At 33.6% G+C, this 21,208-nt stretch overlaps 1 protein-coding gene across 2 annotated transcripts in view; it reads left to right on the top strand.

Annotated features, from left to right (window-relative positions):
- The window catches only part of LOC149803234 (coiled-coil domain-containing protein 40-like), a 71,777-nt gene that overhangs the window by 259 nt on the left and 50,310 nt on the right, over window positions 1–21,208 (top strand). The window contains exons 2-5 of one of the 2 annotated variants that reach the window (XM_089952875.1): window positions 1,638–1,717; window positions 8,450–8,800; window positions 15,740–16,047; window positions 16,635–16,718. In XM_089952875.1, the coding sequence (XP_089809001.1) occupies window positions 1,638–1,717; window positions 8,450–8,800; window positions 15,740–16,047; window positions 16,635–16,718 (823 nt within the window). Of the gene's footprint in view, window positions 1–1,637; window positions 1,718–8,449; window positions 8,801–15,736; window positions 16,048–16,634; window positions 16,719–21,208 lie in introns of both variants that reach the window. The other variant, XM_089952874.1, reaches the window with a different exon arrangement.

Here is a 21,208-nt window from a genome sequence, read left to right as displayed (position 1 = left end):
GTTGGGGATGGGTCTTTTTTGTTGTTTAAAGCGTTTATTACTTGTGTTTTTTATGTGTACTTGTGTATTGAATTTTTTTAATAAAAAATCATTAAATGATGAAGCTATATGGGTGTATGAGCCACGAAACAAGAATGTGATCTCATGATTAAATCAGATTTCAACAAGCATGATTGCTCACTGGTCAGCAGTAATATAGTACAAGTCACAAGGGTCATGTAGGCATTCAACACCGACAATTTAAGTAATGTGTGTCAATTTTTAGAATTTTATTCTACATACTTTTAAGTGGCAAGTATTTACTTGATTTGGATTCATATACATCCATATTCCGTTAGAAGGTCATTATTTAGACGCATCCGAGAGGTGCATACGGCGAAATTAATGTTAAAGTATGTAGATATTTATGGATGAAATGAATCTAAAGGAGTGATCCAGTACAGTCCAGATAGAATGTTATGTGCTGTGATATCATAATGAAAGCTAAGCATATTCATAAACAAATTTGTACAACCCTCAGTTGTGATGATTCCACTCGATGCGCTCTTATATTGACCCAAGTTTGGTACATGGTCACCATTGTAAAAGTAAATAGCAATAGATAATTTTGATCTGGAAGTTTCTTGGTGACAGTTAAGGTGCAGAGCATTCAATGATCAGGATTGAATAGACTTTGGTTAAAGAAAATTAGTGTTCAGCTTTAGCTGAACAATTTATATTTAATTTAAAATGAGTAAATATGCATACATAACCCATGTAACTTGTACCAGAAGAAATCTGGTTGCCCTGCAAAATATTTAGTTGTCCAACTAATAGCCTTCAAGGGAGTTCCAGTTTTATTACACAATAATCCAAAAGTTAGCATAGGAGTTATTGCAGATTATATGAAAATGAGTGCCAAAATATCAATTTTTCATTTGTTATTTTATGTGAAGTGCCAATCTTATTGATTTTACATAATGTCTTACTCATTGTAAACCACTAACATCTAAACCTGGCTGCCCAGCTAGGCTGTGACTTTGAGTAATTTGGTTGCCAAGCATTAATTTGAAGCTATCCTGAGCGAAGAAAGTTTGTTAACTCCTGAAATTAGTTTGGATTATTTTGCTTCTATTATATATCCATAATACAGTCAAGTTGTAATTACTGAAATCTTGGTAACTATACTGCATGGTAGAATAAATACAGAATATAAATAAATAGCAGGATCCAAAGGATTTTTATTCATTGAAATAAAGATTTTTTCAACACTGGTGTGTCTTCACTAGGAAATGGTGTAATTTGTCTTACTTATGATAATCCATGCACTTGAGTTGAAGTGAGTTGTTTTATTTTCTTCAAGTTTATGAAACTATATTTTCCATCCAAAAACTGGCAGTTTTACATTTTTTTGATATTCTTAAAATCTGTGGAAAGCTGCACAGATTTCATTGAAGTAAGACAGCTTTAGTGCAGAGATTCTGATATTTTTTGTATGTCCCATTATCTGTCATTATTTACTTGCACAATGCATTTTGCATGCCATTGAATATTGTTATCTATAGAACTAATTCCAACTTAGTATTATTAGTACTGTGTTATGCAAACAAAAAATGTATACTTTGATAGGAATGGACTTAACCTACTTTTTTATATAGACCATCATCTGTTCAGGAGGAGGAGGAGGAGGAGGAGACAGTCTCTAGACCCCCATCTAGGCCAATGTCATCAAGGTCAGGTATGTGAAATAACATTCATCAGTTGTGTATGAATAACATTCAGTGGTTGTATATGAAATAGCACTCATCATTTGTATCTGAAATAGCACATGATGTACGTAAAATAGCACTCGTCAGTTGTATATAAAATAGCACTCATCTGTTGTATATGAAATATCACTCATCATTTTTATCTGAAATAGCACTCAACAGTTGTATCTGAAATAGTACTCATCATGTGTATGCAAAATAGCTCTTATCAATTGTATGTGAAATAGCACTCAGCAGATTATGTGAAATAGCGCTCATCAGACGGATATGAAATAGCAATCATCATTTGTATCTGAAATAGCTTTTATCACTTGTATATGAAATAGTACTCTTCAGTTATACTTGAAATAGCACTCATCAACTGTATGTGAAATAGCACGTCTCTTCAGCTGTATGTGAAATAGCACTCCTCAGTTGTACATGAAATAGCACTCAGTGTTTTTTTTCAATGCTAATTTTTCCTCACCTGCATTAGAAGATAGTGAGACAGGTAACATTTCTCTGGCGTTTTATGTCAAGATATGATAATAACGTGATAAGATTTAGATATTTAGTGTTTATTACATTTTGTTCCTACTCTGTTTTTCTTATGATAATGATTGATAATCAGCCCTGTCCCACTTCTCCAGAATTTTGTCAAGTATTTACTAAATATATATTGGCCTATGTACTAAATATATATTTGCCTTATTATATTTGCCTGATGATGTCTATTCCACTGGTGTAGCCCTTATCAGCAGCAAAACTAGTACAAAAGCAATCCTAGAATGGGAACCAATCAGTGCCAGACATATGAGAGCAAAAGTTTACTCCCAGTACTGCAAACTCACTACTTTACAGTGTTGTGCCCCAACAAATGAGGCCGAGGAGGAAGATAAAGAGGACTGGTATAAACAGCTACAACTAGCATTTTCCAAAGTTCCACAGCTTGACCTGCTTTTGATAATGGGAGATATGAATGCCAAGGTAAGAACATACAATAAAAACAATGAGGAGGTGATGGGGCAACGTGACTATGGAGCTTCCAATGACAATGATGAAAGACTTGTGGACTTCTGCCTCAACAACAACTGCGTAATAGATGGCACTGTCCTCCCGCACTAAGACATCCACAGACTTGGAAATCATGCAACAGACACATTGTCAACAATAAAAAGTGGTGCAGATCTCTCCAAGATGTCAAGATACATTGCAGGGCAGATGTCAGCAGTGATCATTACCTTGCAATAACCAAGATAAAGCTGCAACTATGGGTGACACATACTGCACAGCAACAACATAAAGTGTTTCACATCAGCACACAGCTTTGCTCACCAGAGACAAAGAGAGATGTTACTGTTGAGCTTAGAAATCATTTTAATGCATTAGCCAGTGAAGATGGGGAAGACCATAGCACAGTTCAAAGTAAGATATGGTAATTATCAGAGACTTGGAAGAGAATAGATCAAAGTATAAAAGTCAAAGACAAACTGCTGAGTGCTAAATCATCAAGATTGATTAAACAAGCATAGAAAGATTATAAGCCAAAGGATAATGAAGTGAAAAGGAGCACTCTGAAGGATGAATAAACCTTTGTTGATGAATTGGAAAATGAGGCAGAACAAGCAGCAGCAAAGGGTGAACTGACCATGGTATACAAGATTACAAAACGGTTCTATGCACAAGGATCCAACCACTCCATATCAGTTATGGATAAACAGGGAAGGGTGATAATAACATAAAGGGAGCAGGCTGCGAGATGGGTCCATCACATTGAAGTACAAAACCAGCCAGAGCCTGATAAGCTAGCAGACCTACCAACATCAGATGACATTAGTGACATTGATATCAGCTCACCTACTCAAGCAGAGGTCAAAGCAGCCATCAAAGCTTAAAGCTAATATAACCACAGCTGCAAATGTGCTGACTGACCTCTCAGAAAGATATGGGAAAATGATCTCATCACACAGGACTGGTGTGAATGCCTCATTGTCAAGGTACAAAAAAAGGTGCTGAGGTAAGCTTCGAAAAAAGGTGACCTCAGCAATTGTGACAGCTGGCAAGGGATAACAATTCTTTTCATCCCCAGCAAAGTCTTTTGCAGAATTCTTCTCCAAAGAATTCCTTAGATGACAAACTCAGACAGGAACGAGCAGGTTCCGCAAAGGAAGAGGATGCATGGATCAGATATTGGCTCTTTGCAACATCATTGAACAGTGTCTAGAGTGCAAATTCCACCTTGTATCAACTTAATTGACTTTAGGAAGGCATTTGACAGTGTTCATCATGAGAGTCAATGGAAGATTCTTAGGGCCTGTGGAATACCGCCAAAGACAGTCAAACTCTTTCAGAAGTTTTATGAACACTTGAAATGCAATATTATCCTTAACAAGACTCATACCAAGTTGTTTAAATTGAAGTCTGGTGTTAGGCAAGGTTGCATCCTCTTTCCCATCTTTTCCTTGTCCTCATTGTCAAACAACATTTGACCATGCCAGAGGGATCAGGTGGACACTCTTCTCACACCTTGAAGATCTGGACTTTGCTGATGATCTGGCAGTCATTTCATCAAGGCACTCTCATCATCAAGAGAAATCTGATGGATTCAGCAAGTACACACTAAACAGACTGTACTGCATGTCAATACAAAGAAAACCCAAGGAATGTGCACAAACACCACAGCTACTCCTCCAATTACCATTGATGGAGAGATGCTTGAGTTTGCAGAGGACCTCACCTACCTGGGTAGCCTACTTTTCAATGACAATGGTGCCAAAAAGAGCCAGGTTAAAGAAAGCCATAGGTGTTATCAGAAGACCCGGCCCTTTAAGGTGATGAAAACAATTTAGTCTCAAGACAAAGATCATACTTTACAATGGCAGCATAAAATCAGGACAGTTGTTCGGCTCCATTGTGTTGGAGAATAGTGATGACAGAGATGAGCAAACTAAATTTATATCACAACAGCTGCTTTCTATAAAATCTGCAACATCTGTTTGCCAAACAAGATCTCCAGTGTGAACCTATACTAAAAAACGGGATGTAACAACATTTCCCAGGAGATCAAGACATGCAGGGTCAAATGGCTAGGGCACATAATGAGGATGCTCCAAGAACAGATACCCAAGGTAGCCCTAGGATGGACACCAGTTGTTGTTGTTCTAGGGTTTAAGGCCATTTTTCGGCACAAGATAGGCTATACATGGCGGCCAGTATAACTGGTGGAGGAAGAACCCTGGAAAACCCAGGGAAGAACCATCGACCCACAAGAAGCTACTGGCAGGCTTTCCCACGTACCCATGCTAGCTGAGTCTTGGACTCAAACCCACGCCGACAGAGGTGAGATGGCAGTGATCCGGAATGGTGAGAGCTTTAGACCACTCGGCCACTCAGGGCCCCTGGATGGACACCAGTTGGTAAGCATAAATGTGGACATCCAAAGATAACCTGGTGAAGGACAGTGATGACTGAGATGTGACTTTTTTGGGCTGATGCACAAGACATTGCTTAAAACTGACCTAGAGGTCATTAATAGTGAAAAAGTTACAAGATGGGTATATCATGTTTAACTTTGTTGTACCTATTTTTGGTAAAACTGAAACTGTTTTAACAGTTATTCTTGAAATATTTTCTCAAAGGGTTAAAAAGGCTCACCTTTTTCCATGTGGTTTCAGTTCATGATCTTGGCCATTGTGGGTATGTGAGAAAGTCTGCCAGTAGCTCCCCATGGGTTAATAGTTCTTGCTGAGTTTTCCCAGATTCTTTTTCCACCAGTTATACTGGCCGCCATGTACAGCCTATCATGTGCTGAAAAAATTGCATTCATCTCACAACAACAACAGAGTTATAGTTATCCACACATAATTAGTATGGTTTGGGTTTTTTTTCTTCTTCTCAAGTGCATCATTTTTTTCAAGGATACATGTGTCAGTCAAAGTATTAGGTTACATACTAACCTGGTCAGGATCTTTTAGTTTTTATAGTTTGTGTGTGTATGTGCATACCTGATTATGATTCAGAAGACTCGAGTTCAAGTCATGATTTTAGCAATAGATTTTAAATATTTGTATTACAATTTTGCATGTATATTTCATTGTCAATTTTTCACAAGTCCAAGAACATCTGTTGATGTACATATTTTGAAAGATTTTTGGGAATTGGCTTTAGCAATAGATAAGACACAGGCAATCAGACTGCATTACTTTGACCCATTTTACAATTTGTATGGTGCCTTTAATGATAATTATGCATTTAGAAATAAAGGATACATTTTCATTTTTCTCTGTTACTTTTTCTAGTCAGGTTATCCCCCTTTTCTATTTATTACACGAATAACTTAATTCATGATTTTAATGCATTTATAAGATTTATACTTGAAGGGAGAGATTTTAGACAGAGTTAAGTATTTTAAATTTAGAAATCAAAGCAAAATTGCACCTACTTCATATTGTATACAAATAGTGAGTTTATTTTACTTTTTACTTAACTGTGTCTTTTAATAGAATATGTTGTCATTCTGTCAACCCATTGATAATGTATTGGTTCTGTTTTAAGGTAAAGTTATGTTCTTATATAGATTTCAATACAACAATAACAAAATTTTGTTTAACCTTTGATCTGTTGAAAGAAATTAATAACACACTGGAAAAAAGATTGTTATATGTTTATTTTTATTTAGTGTGACTTTAATTACCGGTAGGCAGGTAATTGTACAGTTATTTGAAGAGAACATGGGTATCAGTCTAAAAGAAATTGTCACTATGCAATAAGAATGAGGCAGAGTGTAAAGTTGTTTACTAAGATGATTCATTTTAAAATAAAAATGATTTATTGTGTGACATGTACCTGTCAAAATTTCAAATATATTTGAATCTGTATCTTGGTGCCCATGTTACCTTTAATATATGTTTATTCCTGTAGTTGATTTGAAGCAGAAAAGCAATGAATTCTCTTTAATTTTTAAGAATTTGCACTTCAGCAAATTCAGTGTTATATTAAACAGCTCATAAAGACATGATCATTATATTATAATGCTATCGATAAGATGTCACATATTACTTAAGTATATCCAAATAATATTAACTTGTTGAGAGACAATAGAAATCAGATGACATGGTTCTGACTCCTTTTAAATAATGACAAAGAAAATTGGGGGCCTGAGTGGCCGAGTGGTCTAAAGCACCTACCATTATGGATCACTGTCATCTCACCTCTGTCTGCATGGGTTTGAGTCTCGGGCATGGCCATTGTGGGTACATGAGAAAGCTTGCCAGTAGTTTCTCATAGGTCAGTGGTTCTTTCTTGGGTTTTCCCTGGTTCTTCCTCCACCATTTATACTGGCTGCCATGTATAGCCTATCTTGTGCTGAAAGATTGTGTTAAACCCTACAACAACAACAACAACAACAACAACAACAAAGAACATTGCTAATACAATTTAAATAATCATAAGAAATGTCCCATGGAAACAAAATAATATGAGACCTCGTGAAATAATTTAAAATCGTTGACATGCCAAAAATTGGCCATGCAGGCTTTACATTGCAGAAAATGGAGGCAATTATATTATATTTAAATATTCACTCATAGTTTTCAGCTTATTTCAATAAAAACAACTTTTGGTTCTAAAATTGAGTAAATATCTACTTTCAAGAATATCAAAACTTTTGGATTCATAATTGACTTCAATTTTCAAATACTCATAGTCAGTACAGTGTATTCTGAAATTACAGTGAAACATTTTACAGGATCTATTATTCAAAAGATGTTACCAGGTAATGATAATAATAATAATAATAATAATAATAATAATACAGTAATAATAACAATAATAATAATAAAAATAAAAATACAGTAATAATAATAATAATTATTATTATTACAATAATATTACAGTATTAATAATAACAATAATAATAATAATAATGATCATAATAATACAGTAGTAATAATAATCATACAGTAATAATATATAAATAATAATAATAATAATAAACACTTTATAATAAACACTTTATTTTATGAGGTGACTCAATTAGCATAATATACTATGAGGTCCTCAGGATAAGTATAAAAAGCACAAAGTGTAAATGATATGCAACAACAGAGCATGTATTTCAACATTTATAGTGATAACTGCCCTTCACGATAAATGGTTATACAATTTTGTTTTAAATACTTGTAGATTTGTTATGGGTAGTTTATTCCATAAAATTGCACCAGAGGATTTGTTTTGGAAATGGTATTCTACACTGACCATTTGTAAGTGATCTCACTGTAGCTCCTTGGTGTTGTTTTTCTTACTTAAAATGAAACATACCATGCAGATCTTGGATGCAACATTCATTCTTTACTTTGAACATTAATAAGGACTTTTGGTAGCCTGCAGATAAAGACTGCAAGATTCATTCTTCACTTCAAACATTAATAAGGACTTGTGGTAGCCTATTCCTTATTTAAATTTCAGTCATTTCAGTTCCAAGAATAGAATTTTGGAAAGTACATCAAATGATAAATCTATGATGATTCTTCCTGCACATTGTGAAGTCTGTGGATTGTTTCAATATTGGTGTCAGTTGTTTTTCTCCAAATTTGTGTAGCAGTAGTCCAAAAGAGGAAAAGGAATCATGTTAACTTGCTCAAATAACCTTAACACTTAAAAAGTCTGCATTTAACTTTGCTAATATTGTTTGTAAAAATCTCTCATCACTTATCTTTGTACAGGATCAAAAGCTGGATCCAGACCAACATCAACCAGACCAGGATCCAAACAAGAGACTCAGGAGGACCTTGCTATTGATGGGAACCCTACATCACCAACTGGGAGTGCCAGAGGATCTGTGAAGGATGAAGGAAGTCATCCTGCATCAGCAAAGAGCTCTCGTCCAGGAACAGCTCAAGGTTCAAAACCAGGCTCTGCCATTGGCTCAAGACCAGGGTCAGTGACGGTGTCAAGGCCAGGATCTGGTGTCAAGTCCCCCAAGCAAGCAGTGTTTGAGGAACCTGGCTTCCCAGATGCTGAAAGACCAGAGTCTAGGAAGTCTTTGGGTTCAAGGCCACGGAGTGCAGCTAGAGGTAACTCTGACAATGATATTCAAATATAAATCTTTACCTCAACTTAGCTATGAAAGAATAAATATTGGACAAGACAGATATCCTGACCATAGCTTGAATTTTGTATAATTCATTTTTATGGCTAAGTGAGCTTATGTGATGGCTTGGCTCCATCCCTCAATGATTGCTTGTTACCACTCTGGAGGCTATATTTCTGATCTGATTTTGAAAATTGATTTTGCCTTTTTAAATTCAAGACCATGAAATGGATGAAAATCGATACCTTAGTTTTAAAGTCCTTAGAAAGGATTTTGGTTCCTTTACAATTATTTTTGACCATTTTGTTATCATACAGTTCCTAGGAATACTAGCATAATTGGTTAATTGAGGAAATTGCTATGTTGTGTTGCAAATCTCAGGTATAAGAATCTTCAAGAAATTTCCTGATTTCATGGATTTTTTATTCCAATTATTGACTGGAAAAATTCCAAGTTGAAATTTTTTGTTGTTTTCTCAGTTTATTGTGGTGTAAACTGTCAGTTGCCAGATTGCACAGCAAATAACACCTGAAGGACATTATGTAAGCTGTGTGAGTTGGCAACTGACAATTTATACCATGAAAAACTCAGAAAAAACAAAGTTAAGCTCTTATAATTCCATTTATTTATAATTTTATTTATTTTTATTGTTTTTTTAAAAAGATACTTCTTATCAGTTTTAGAGAATGTTTAAGTGTATGAATTCTTGTTGAGGTAGCTGCTATGTAGCTATTTAATACATTAACCCCTGGAGCTTTTTGTCATTTTTGCCTGAAAATCGAGTAGGAAACACATTTTGAAAGCTATTTCTGAATAGGCTTGAAAACACCAAATCCCCAGTCATCTTTCAATAGCATACTGCCTAGTTGTGTTAGAAACATCATTTTTCATTGACTATTTGACTCGCGCATGAGCAGAAGGGTAAAAGTTGGACTTCTTTTTTTTTTTTTTTTGCTAAATGGAGCCATTATATTTGTATGGAGACCACTCTTTATTCCAAATGCCCATCTTATCTTACTTTTTGCAAAGGCTCATCTGTCTGTTTGCAGTTCATACCAGTTTGCCTTAAATCTGAGACCAAAAAGTCTAAAATCCTGACACGAAATCGGATTCACGGGCGAATTTTGGGTTAAAAAAAGTCAGGTCCAAAAAATTAGGTTTTTCTCTCTGTATTTTGTAGTGCAACTAGATATTCCAGATTATTTGGTATCATTGTAGAGCTACATCTGTCTACCTTTCTATAATACCACCCACTTTAGTGTATCATGCATGACCATGATGCTACAGAGCTCGGTAGTAGGCTACTTCCTCCTGCCCCGTAAAGTTGTCACTAGGGGTTAATGTGTTAAAGAACAGGGGATGCTCCATCTGCAACATAATAGCTACGTCAGTATCAAACAAAAAATTCTACCAATGGCAGGTGATCTAAAATTTTGAACATTTCACATGATTTTAATCTTTTATCTAAATTGGCATATGTGGTCTGAGTAGAAGTTCAGTATTCAAAGCAAGGGATAAGCTATTTTGTTTGACATACGAATGACTCTTGGATTTGATGCTATCATGAGTTCATTGTGACTTGGTCGAATCGTTATTATCCAGCCACAAGAGTAACCAATTTCACGTCTTTAAATCTATTTTCCTGTTGATAAACAGTTTAAATCTATTTTCCTGTTGATAAACAGTTTGGGCTATCTACAGGGGCTACTTACAAATGAAATTAGGACTATCATTAAATGGTTATAGTGATGGGGGTCCAATGGTCAAATAGTGCAAGACATCTACACTCATAGGCACATTGGCGGATCTCCCACCTACCCCACATTATAACTATCAAGGTCGACATTGTAGGACTGTGAATCCAGTTGTTATAGTGTTAGTCTTTGAACCCCACTCCTCCCAATCTTATATCCATTTACCTATAGTTTTAAATTCATTTGTAACGAGCTGCAGTGAAAATGCTATAGCCCCAATGTTCTTGGCAAATGTTGAGTTTCCCAGCTTTTCTTTTTCAAATCTAGTCAAAGAATGAATTATTTATATTCAGAAAATCAGCTAAGATGAGTTATTTAATTCTGTCAAATCAGTTTATTCAATTTTCTAAATTAATTTTAAACCAACTATTTTTGTTTCCTTTTAAAGGCATGCAGTATGTATGCCTTCCAGTTTAGTGTTTACTTTTGTTGCTTTGCACATGACTCTATTTTTAGAAAGTTGTTCTCCATGCAGTTTATACAGAAATGAACGCAATTGGGTCTGATCACATCATTATATTCTGACAAATGGAAATCTTCTCTTCATTCATCAACTGATGCAACTGCAATTATTCAGACTTGGAGTATGGACTTGTGTCATCAAGATCTCAGATGAATTCAGTACTGAGAGTGAGATCCATGCATTTCAATGAGGCGATTTTGCATTTATTGCACATACTACCTACCACTGAAAATGTCATATTTCTTAATTGATTTTGAGTTAAATAATAAGAAAAATCCAACAACATATCTTGCATCTTTTTGGCTAATCTTGTTATCACTTTAAAATCCAGATTGGATCATATTGTCAACAAAAATGGGAATATCGGTTTATGTCATCATGATCTCAGATTGGTTTGATAATGAGTAAGATACATGCATTCTATTGTGGTGATCTTACATCTGATTGACTGAACTTATTCCCATTCAGATGGCTTTATTTCTGGACTGATTTTAAACTTAGAATACAAGTTCTTATCATCAAGATCTCAAACTAGTTTGATAATAGCTGATTCCCAAGCATATTAATGAGACATTGTTGCATCTGATTTACTAAGTTTGTTACCACTAAAGAGGCCATATTTCTAATCCAGTCTGAATCAAACTTGGAATATGGACTCATGTTATCATACAAACTTGAAAGTGAGTGAGATTTATACATATTAATGAGGCATCAGTTTGGTTGAGTGTTTTAGTGACTTTGTTTATGATCCAACTAACTGTAATTTGATCAAGTTGTTAAAGAGCCTTACATTATCCAACTGTTGGATAAGTTTGGTTATAAGCATAATCTACCCATATTTATGAAGTAATTTTGTATCTGATTGGCTGAACATATTACCCACCAAATAGACCAAATTTTGAATTATTTTTGCTAAGATTTTATGATTAAGCTTGTATCATCAAGGCCTTAGACAGATTCTATAAACTGTGAGATTGTCCCATATTAATTAGGAAATCTTGTATCTGATGATTTTAGCTTGTTACCTCATATAAAACTTTATCTCCCAAATGATTTCGATAAAACTTGATAAATAGGTTTATATCACCAAGATCTTGGATGAGTTTTATTTAATAAAACTCGAGCCATGCAAATTAATTGTACCATTGTCTTTTAAAATAAATATTTGTCAGATCTAGTAAAATAGGTAAAATCATTATTTTATAAAGGTTGGGATAATGTCTGCATAAGTCTATTTTCTTACAATACTACAGAAACTCACATAGCGAAATTCTGACGTTATGTTAGCAAGGTAAGCAATATGACTCACTTGGGCCACATGTTATGATAAGTCATTTAAAAATTATGTAATTTTTGTTTTTGCAGTGTGTTTATCAAATTTAGCAGTAAAAACCATCTTATAAAATCGATAATTCACTTTTAGGTCATATTGTGGAGTAAGCTGGAATACTTTCTGATAATTTGAACAAAAAATAGTAATTCTTTTTCTTGTTATTTGAGGGACTAATTGCAAGACAAAGTGAGTAGGGTTTTGTTTATCAGCAGCAGTGTCAGTTTAATGTTAATGTTATTTTGCAAGCCCATATCCCCGAAAATAACTCCAAAAATGCCCATGTCCCTAAAAATAACTCCAAAAATGCCCATATCCCTGAAAATAACTCCAAAAATGCCCATATCTCAGAAAATAACTCCAAAAATGCCCATATCCCTGAAAATAACTCCAAAAATGCCCACATCCCTGAAAATAACTCCAAAAATGGCCATATCTCAGAAAATAACTCCAAAAATGGCAAGACACTTCATTCTATGTAAACTTTGTTATTGATAAAAACTTTGAAATTTAGAATTTTCAAGATTCATTAAGGGATGTGTTACCATACATGCTGTGATAATCTAAAGCATACCTATCCATTTATTAAAACAAAGATCAAATGCTGAATAGGATAGATTCCAGATGACCTCGTACAACTTATTTGTGAGCATGCTTAGATCTTAAAACATAACTGATTTATGTTTCAAGTGCAAAGTATTAGCAATTTTGCCTGCAAATGCAAACAGTTGACATGCATACTTAGATGTAAATATGACATAAAATATGCATGATAAGTTTTTTGTACCCATGACATTATGTAATTTATAAGACCGCTCCGGTGGCCTAGTGGTTAGAGCGTCCACCTCAGATGTCTCGAGTCATACCAAAGACTTACAAAAATGGTACTAACAGCTGCCTTGCTTGGCGCTCAGCATTAAGTGGTTAGTGTTAGGACTGGTCGGCCTGGTGTCAGGATAATGTGACTGGGTGGGACATCATGCTACATGTCACTATAAACTGTCACACTGCAGACATCGTAGCTCAATGACTGAAAAATTGTTAAAGCTACATTAAAAATCCAAAACACACACACACATATAATTTATATACAATATAGCAATATAGTTTTGGGACCAGATAAAATAAATAAAATTTTTCCTGTGCTATGCCTTATGGCTAAATTTTTCACTGAGATATGTCCCAAAACCAACAGAAATCATTGACACACATGTTGCAATAATGTCAGTAAATAGCATACATATTTGGTAATAATTAAATGAAAGTGACCATGTACTGTTCTCACTTATTCCTGTGGGCTTTTTGTATTCTTCACAAGCAATTTATGTATAAAAGACAAATGTATCTACTATCCAAACTCCACATGAAACTGCTATGTAACTTATACATCCACCTGTATCACTTATTGCAGGCGAAAATATTAATGTTCTTTGTTAACGTGAATATAGATGAATAAATCATGTTTGTTGTCTTCAGAGGTTTGCATATGTTATCAAACTGAAAATTGGATCCAAAAACTCAAAATCAAAAGAAAGAGAAAAATATCAGTGGATTGCTTGGATGTGTCAGTAATTTGGGCATCATATGGTGTATGGTGCAAAATAACCAGATGTATATTATATCCAGGTTAACAATATTACAAATAAAAATCATCCTTATAGGCAAAACATTCACTGAGTGCAGATGACAATTTTGTTTGCAAGCATGGGTTACAAATGTATTTATGAAGACAGGTAATGCTGTGTATGTTTTTTAACCGGCATACATCAATGCCTTTTGTATCAATTATGATGACTAGTGGCAAACAACAGAAGTTTAGGTGGTGAATAAACACATCTGGCAAAGAGAGAGAGAGAGAGTAATAAACCCATTGTATTAAATGGAACTATCAAATACAAAGATTTTTGTATTACAAAAAAAAAAAACCCCACAGTAATCTGACTTTGGATTATTTTTAGGCTGCAGATTTTTTATATACAAAGTTGGCAAGGGACAGATATTCCAATATGCACAGCAATTTAAAAAATAAAATGAAATGGATAGAACAGTTAGAAATGAAAAATTATCACACATTGCTACAACAAAGCTTATGCTCACATTCATTGTTACTACATTTTCATTTTATTGTTTTTTTAAAGGTGATGTTTGTGTTCATTTTTCTACATGCAAATTCTGAATGATTTTATTTTCATAATCGATCCTCTTTATTAACAATTTTTACCAGTTAAGCATAGATATTATGATTTGGAAAAGGTGTCCAAACTTACAACTTGAAAAATGGGTTTGTCCCAAAACATACAGTGCATTATAAGAATACTTGAAAAGAAAGGGATAGTGTCCCAGTGTACATGTATATGGTAAATATAGTACATTCATTTTTATTATTATCCCCATACTTTATGGAGAAAAGGCAGAAATTATGTGATCTTATTCACTAATAAAGATACAGACTTCAAAATTTGGGATATAAATTGGAGCATGGTCTGTAAATGTGGAAATTGGTTTTAGAATTTTGATGCAGCCCCTGTGGGTAAATGACATTGAACATAAATTGAAAATAATTCCCAAATTGTGATACAAACTTGCATGAGAAATTGTATTGCATGCGATCACTGATGAAAGTATCAACAAGTACAAGATGATAGTTTAAATGAGATGCCAAAAGTATATGGGTCATAACTTATAAACTATTGAAATCCCCATGATATAGCTGCATGTACACTAAATAGGCATGAAAAGACAAAGTCAGAAATGCATTTAATATGGTGGACCATTGGTTCTATTCATATCCCCAGAATTTGATCCTATGGGCCCAGCTTTCAGGATTAGATTGAATAAAGACAGAGAGCATTTAGTTGTGTTTTGCAAACTCTGTAATTGTTATTATTATTATTATTATTGTTGTTGTTGTTGCTTTTGTCACAGTGTGCTATTATGATTATTTGTATTATAACTATTAGTCATATTACATTTCTTGTAAAGAGTTCATAGTATTCCCTTGCTTTAAAAACAAATGGATGGACAGCTTTAAAAATTATTTGCTGTAATGAGACATTTGTTTCAAGAGCATGCTGCATCTAGACATGTCTTTTATGGGAATATAACATGTACTTTGACACTCTGGATTGCACAATATCAGGGTGCTCAACAGAAAGTAACTGCTGTGGTACAGGCATGTCAAAACAACACTTTAAATTAGCTGCTTCAGGAAACAGAAATAGCTGGATAGGCATAATTCTTTCAATAAATAGTTTCCATGAAAAATAGGGCAACAATTATCATGTACCCTAATTGCCAAGATTCTAACATATTTATGTTGGTTTATTACCAACGAAATGTTTTCCGTTGCAAATGCAATCATTGTTATTTCAGCAGGATCAGCTGGGAATAGAGATGATGATGATGGTCTCCCAGAGCATGAAGAGGAGAAGGGGGAGGAGGAGGGAGAAGGGGCAGAGGAGCCCTTTGCAGCTCTTTCTGTTATGCCCAATATCAGTGACTTAATGGTGACTCAACAGCCTGGGATCCCTGCTGGTGGTGGTGGTGATGATGGGGATGGTGGTGAAGGAGGAGGAGACAGTGATGGAGGTAGTGGTGATGAGGAAGAGGAAGAGGGAGAAATGTCTGATGAGGAAGGTAGTGAGGCTGAGACAGGAGACATGGTTGTCTTGGATCCAGATCATGTATGTTTATATTCTGAAAAATGCATAGTTAGAGGTCCCCTGAATCGTTTTCTATTCACTTTACTGAAGTGATATCCTTAATATTTAGTGAATTCTTAGCCTTAATATTTGCTGAGACTTCAAGACATTAAATTTATGTCAGTTTAATGTCTTTTATGCATTCTAATAGATAAATTAGTTAGAATTATATTTTGAGAAACAGGACCGTCATGGTTAGAATTAAATTTTGAGAAATAGCACAAGCCTTGGTTAGAATTATATTTTGAAAAATATTGCAAGCCTTTTAAATCTGTCCAGAATAGTTGGGATATCATTATTTCTAAGTAATACTACATAAATAATAATAAAGCATTTAAAGTAAGCTTTGATTATTCATTTTTAAAATTAATATGCAGTATCAGATATTTGTTTACTTGGATTCAAGTCTGATTTTTGCCTCTTTGGAATAATATTCTAAAGTAATGTTATCATTATAGATGTGCTTTTGTTATTAATTGTTATTATACACCAAAACATCTTTAATTTAATTGTCACTATATTGTTTTTATATATAAAGGCACATTCATTCTGTCATTTCTCTATTTCAGCCATTGATGAAAAGATTCCAAACAGCACTCAAAGCTCATCTGACCAAGCAAGATGAGAAGTTTTCTCTGGAACTTCGGGAGATGGTATGTCATTCATAAAATAAATTAAACTTTACAGAAATCATGAATTAAAATGAATTTCTTCATTTAGCCTTTCATATCTTTAATTTTGAAATCTTATGTCAGTATTTAGTGTAATATTTGTTGAATATTGATAAAGCTACTATAAAATCTGGATATTTTATGTGTGTGCCATTTTTTTAAAATAACAAAGTTTATATATGCTGTTACTCATATCGACCTGACTTATACACAAGTATATTTGGTATTTAATCAATACTTATACCTGACTTATACACAATTATATATGGTATTAAATCAACACTTAGACCTGACTTATACACAAGTATATTTGGTATTTAATCAATACTTACACCTGACTTATACACAATTATATATGGTATTAAATCAATACTAATCACTAAATAAGGAATATAGTTAAATTATTTATTTTAAAATATGTCTTTCTCTTACACATATTTATGTACATTTTGGTATACAGTGCCAGATGGTTGGTGTGTGATTATTTTTCACATAAAGAGGATACTTTGTAACTTGGGAAACTTACATCAGTTTATCTGATTGCTCATTGTTTCAATCCTGTATTCATTCATACATAGGAATTTGTTTCTGTATTGTCTCTGAAAAAACAACCTTTTAATTTCTCATATATAATCAACAATAAAATTTATAATTAAATTTGTTCTCTAAAGTTTTTAGTTAAGTTATTTCTTACTAAAAGATGCAAATTGTGAGTACCTGATAATTAAGAAATAGCAATTTTTCCTTGACATGTTTATACATTAAACAGTGGTTAGGGCTGTTCCATTAAAACATAAATGGGATCAAGGAAAGGAACTTTTAAAGTAGGGTACTCACCCATAGATGCAATTTAGAATTTTCTTATTATTTTAATATGAATTCTGTGAACCAAATTACCCTAACATGTATTTTTTTAAAAAATGTATGTTTTTATGGAACAGAGAATAAATTCCAAATGTTATCTCTTTTTTGTGGGCTTTAAACAACATCAGTTTGTTGTTCTGATATAAAACTGGTCTTTGATCATTGAACTGTAGGTCACTAGTTGTCACTTTTAACTGAGATAGATTTTATCATGATATATAAGCTAGAGACCTGGTGAGCTGTTACCTTGAAGGTATTACTTATCTTAGTTATCTATCACATCTTAGACCTCAAGGCCATTTATTTGTACATCAGCTGACAACCATTGTCATCATCAGTGATCAAAAATATTTGAGAATAAAGTTTACATAAGTGATAATGAAGGATACATGTATATTCTTATACTTTATGATTACAATAAATATGAAGGAAGTTTAGTAATTCTTTCATGTATTACGACAATTTCATTGGTGGACAGGGTAATACCTTTAGTTACGAACAGGTAACTGAATATATATATATATATATATATATATATATATATATATATATATATATATATATATATATATATATATACCAAATTGATCTTTGCATACATGTGACAGAACCAGCACATCAGATCAGTGGATTAAAAAATTGTGATGATCAGTAGATTGGCTTCACATCACAGGAATTTCATATCACCATACAATATATGCATTTTAAGGGGGGGGGGCTGAAAATAAAACAAGTGCATTATTTGGCATAATATGTATTCTCTTCATTTTATAATACAACAACAAGTTTTTAACATGAATCAGATAATGGCGGAAACTTTTACAATAATAATTTATATGAGTCAGGGTATTTTCAGTAAATGAAAAAAGAAGTTTTTTATTTTTCATAAATTCACTGCAAAACATTTTGTATACAATTTGGTATTTTTTTTAGTTTTCTTCCAAAGTTCACTGCCTGGTTACCATTGGTGACATTCAGTTTCACACATAACAGGTTACCAGCAGTTTTCTGGTCCAGATTTCCCATTGAATCACTCTGTTATTTTTAAGACTGGAGAATGTCCTCTCTTTATCAGCATTGGAAAATGACAATGGCAGAACGAACTTTTAATCCAGTCTTGACTGAAGGTGCATGTTTTTAACAGAAAAAGCATTGCTCCCACTTATACCCTGATTTTCAAGCATTCTGGAACTTGTGGTTATATTTCATAGCTGGGTTTTTTTCAACATTGTGAGAAAGTGTACATTTTGGCATTTTCACATAAAATGACCATAAAAAAGATATGAGAAGCCTCAAAATATTCCACTCTAAATACTTTCATAAAGAAAGCAAAGACCAAAAGAATCAAAATACTTGTAAGTGTTTTTGCCAAAATCATATTTTGGTCAGTCTTTCCTTTTGCATCTCATCTCCACTAAAGGTCAGCCACTTTTTAATCACTAGATATAAGTATGATATATTAGATACTAGTATTATCTTTGATCACATTATTATATATGATACTTGAAGAAATATCCTACAGTACATTTGGCCTTGTACTTTCCCAGTTATAACAATAAGGTAATCAATTTACAGATTTTCAATGATAACATTTTGTGTTAGGGTTTTGTTTTAATTTTTTTCATTTGGTAATATTTTCAAAATGCTATGGTGGGTTTTCTTCTTGCTTGGGATGCTTTCTTAGAAGCTAAGTCAATTAATTTGGTGATATGCACACTTGCCCTGTTAACCTTTGGGTCAAGGTCACAGTATGAGAAAATTTGTATGAAGGTTTTGGTTACATTTTTCATTTGCAACAGTTTCCTAAACCCAGTGATTGATTACCTCATACCTGAAATGAATCATCATGAAGCTAGTTTATTATGTGACATGCACACTTACCACTTTCACTTTCATTCAAAGACATAGTCATAGAAAACCTTTGTTATGGTTTTCATTTCTTTAAATTTCCTCAACCCTTTGATGGATTAGTTTAATGCTTAGAATAAATCATTATTAAGCTATGACAATTCATTATGCAACACACACACACACACAGTTGCCTTTGTGATCTTGAGATAAATCATTATTAAGCTGTGACAATTCATTATGCAACACACACACACACACACAGTTGCCTCTGTGATCTTGGGATAAATCATTATTAAGCTATGACAATTCATTATTCAACACACACACAGTTGCCTCTGTCATCTTGGAATAAATCATTATTAAGCTATGACAATTCATTATTCAACACACACACAGTTGCCTCTGTCATCTTGGAATAAATCATTATTAAGCTATAACAATTCATTATGCAACACACACACACAGTTGCCTTTGTGATCTTGGGATAAATCATTATTAAGCTATGACAATTCATTATGCAACACACACACAGTTGCCTCTGTCATCTTGGAATAAATCATTATTAAGCTATAACAATTCATTATGCAACACACACACAGTTGCCTTTGTGATCTTGGGATAAATCATTATCAAGCTATGACAAATTCATTATTCAACACACACACAGTTGCCTCTGTGATCATGGGATAAATCATTATTAAGCTTTAACAATTCAGTATGCAACACACACACCCAGTTGCCTCTGTGATCTTGGGATAAATCATTATTAAGCTATGACAATTCATCATGCAACACACACACACAGTTGTTTTTGTGATCTTGGGATAAATCATTATTAAGCTATGACAATTTATTATGCAACACACACACACACACAGTTGCCTCTATGATCTTGGGATAAATCATTAGGCTCCTTTCTACAGTTTCTTGCTTTTCACAGGATTTGATTTTTACTGAAAAAGAATTTCCAAGGTTTTTGCTCACTGGTTTTCTTGGTGACTTAAACAAGACCCTGTATATCTTAGGTATTGTTAAAATAACTTTTAGTTCTTTTATATTTTTATGCATGATTGCTGGGAGTAATTTGGATTATAGAGTATACAGCTTGGACTTACTTCAGATGTGCACCCCTCAAAAGCCTGCTGGCAACACTTTGTCATTTTCACCTCATGGAATTCTGATATAAATTGGATAAAAACTAGCTTATAACCATTTTTTATTTTTTTGTTGTATTTGATAATTCATTTACTGCTCGTTCAAAAGTTAGTAGTGTCTACTCTGGCAAAATTTATTTTGCCTATTTTAATAACTAGTCAAGTTAGTTTACTTTGGTCTAGTTAGGTTCATTTCTCAAACACATGGGAGCAGCACATTGTTTCCCTAATACAACATATAATGAAATTTCAGTCACAGTACATGAAAATAGCATAGAGCTGTTGAAATATTCTCTGCATTATGCATGTTGCAAATGCATGTAGCTTCACCTATACTTTTCCTGCTTTCAAAATAAATTAATAACTATAGATTAGAACTTTACGGTTTTAATTAAAGGTTTTTTTGTTTTGCTCATATTTCTAAACCCCTTGATGGAAATTTCTTCATGTATTGGATGAATCATTATGAAGTAGAGACCATTCTGAGACATGCTTGCTTACCCTTTTGACCCTGGGTCAAGGGTGAACATTTTGTAGCAACACTTTGACCATGGGCTTAATATGCAAGTACTAGCCTTCTATTTATTGTCCATACTCACAGAA

Source organism: Sinohyriopsis cumingii, chromosome 3 (genome assembly GCF_028554795.1).
Source record: "Sinohyriopsis cumingii isolate HCF-2022 chromosome 3, ASM2855479v2, whole genome shotgun sequence".
In the NCBI taxonomy this organism is placed as follows: Eukaryota; Metazoa; Mollusca; class Bivalvia; order Unionida; family Unionidae; genus Sinohyriopsis; species Sinohyriopsis cumingii.
This window is presented reverse-complemented; position numbering and strand designations above follow the sequence as displayed.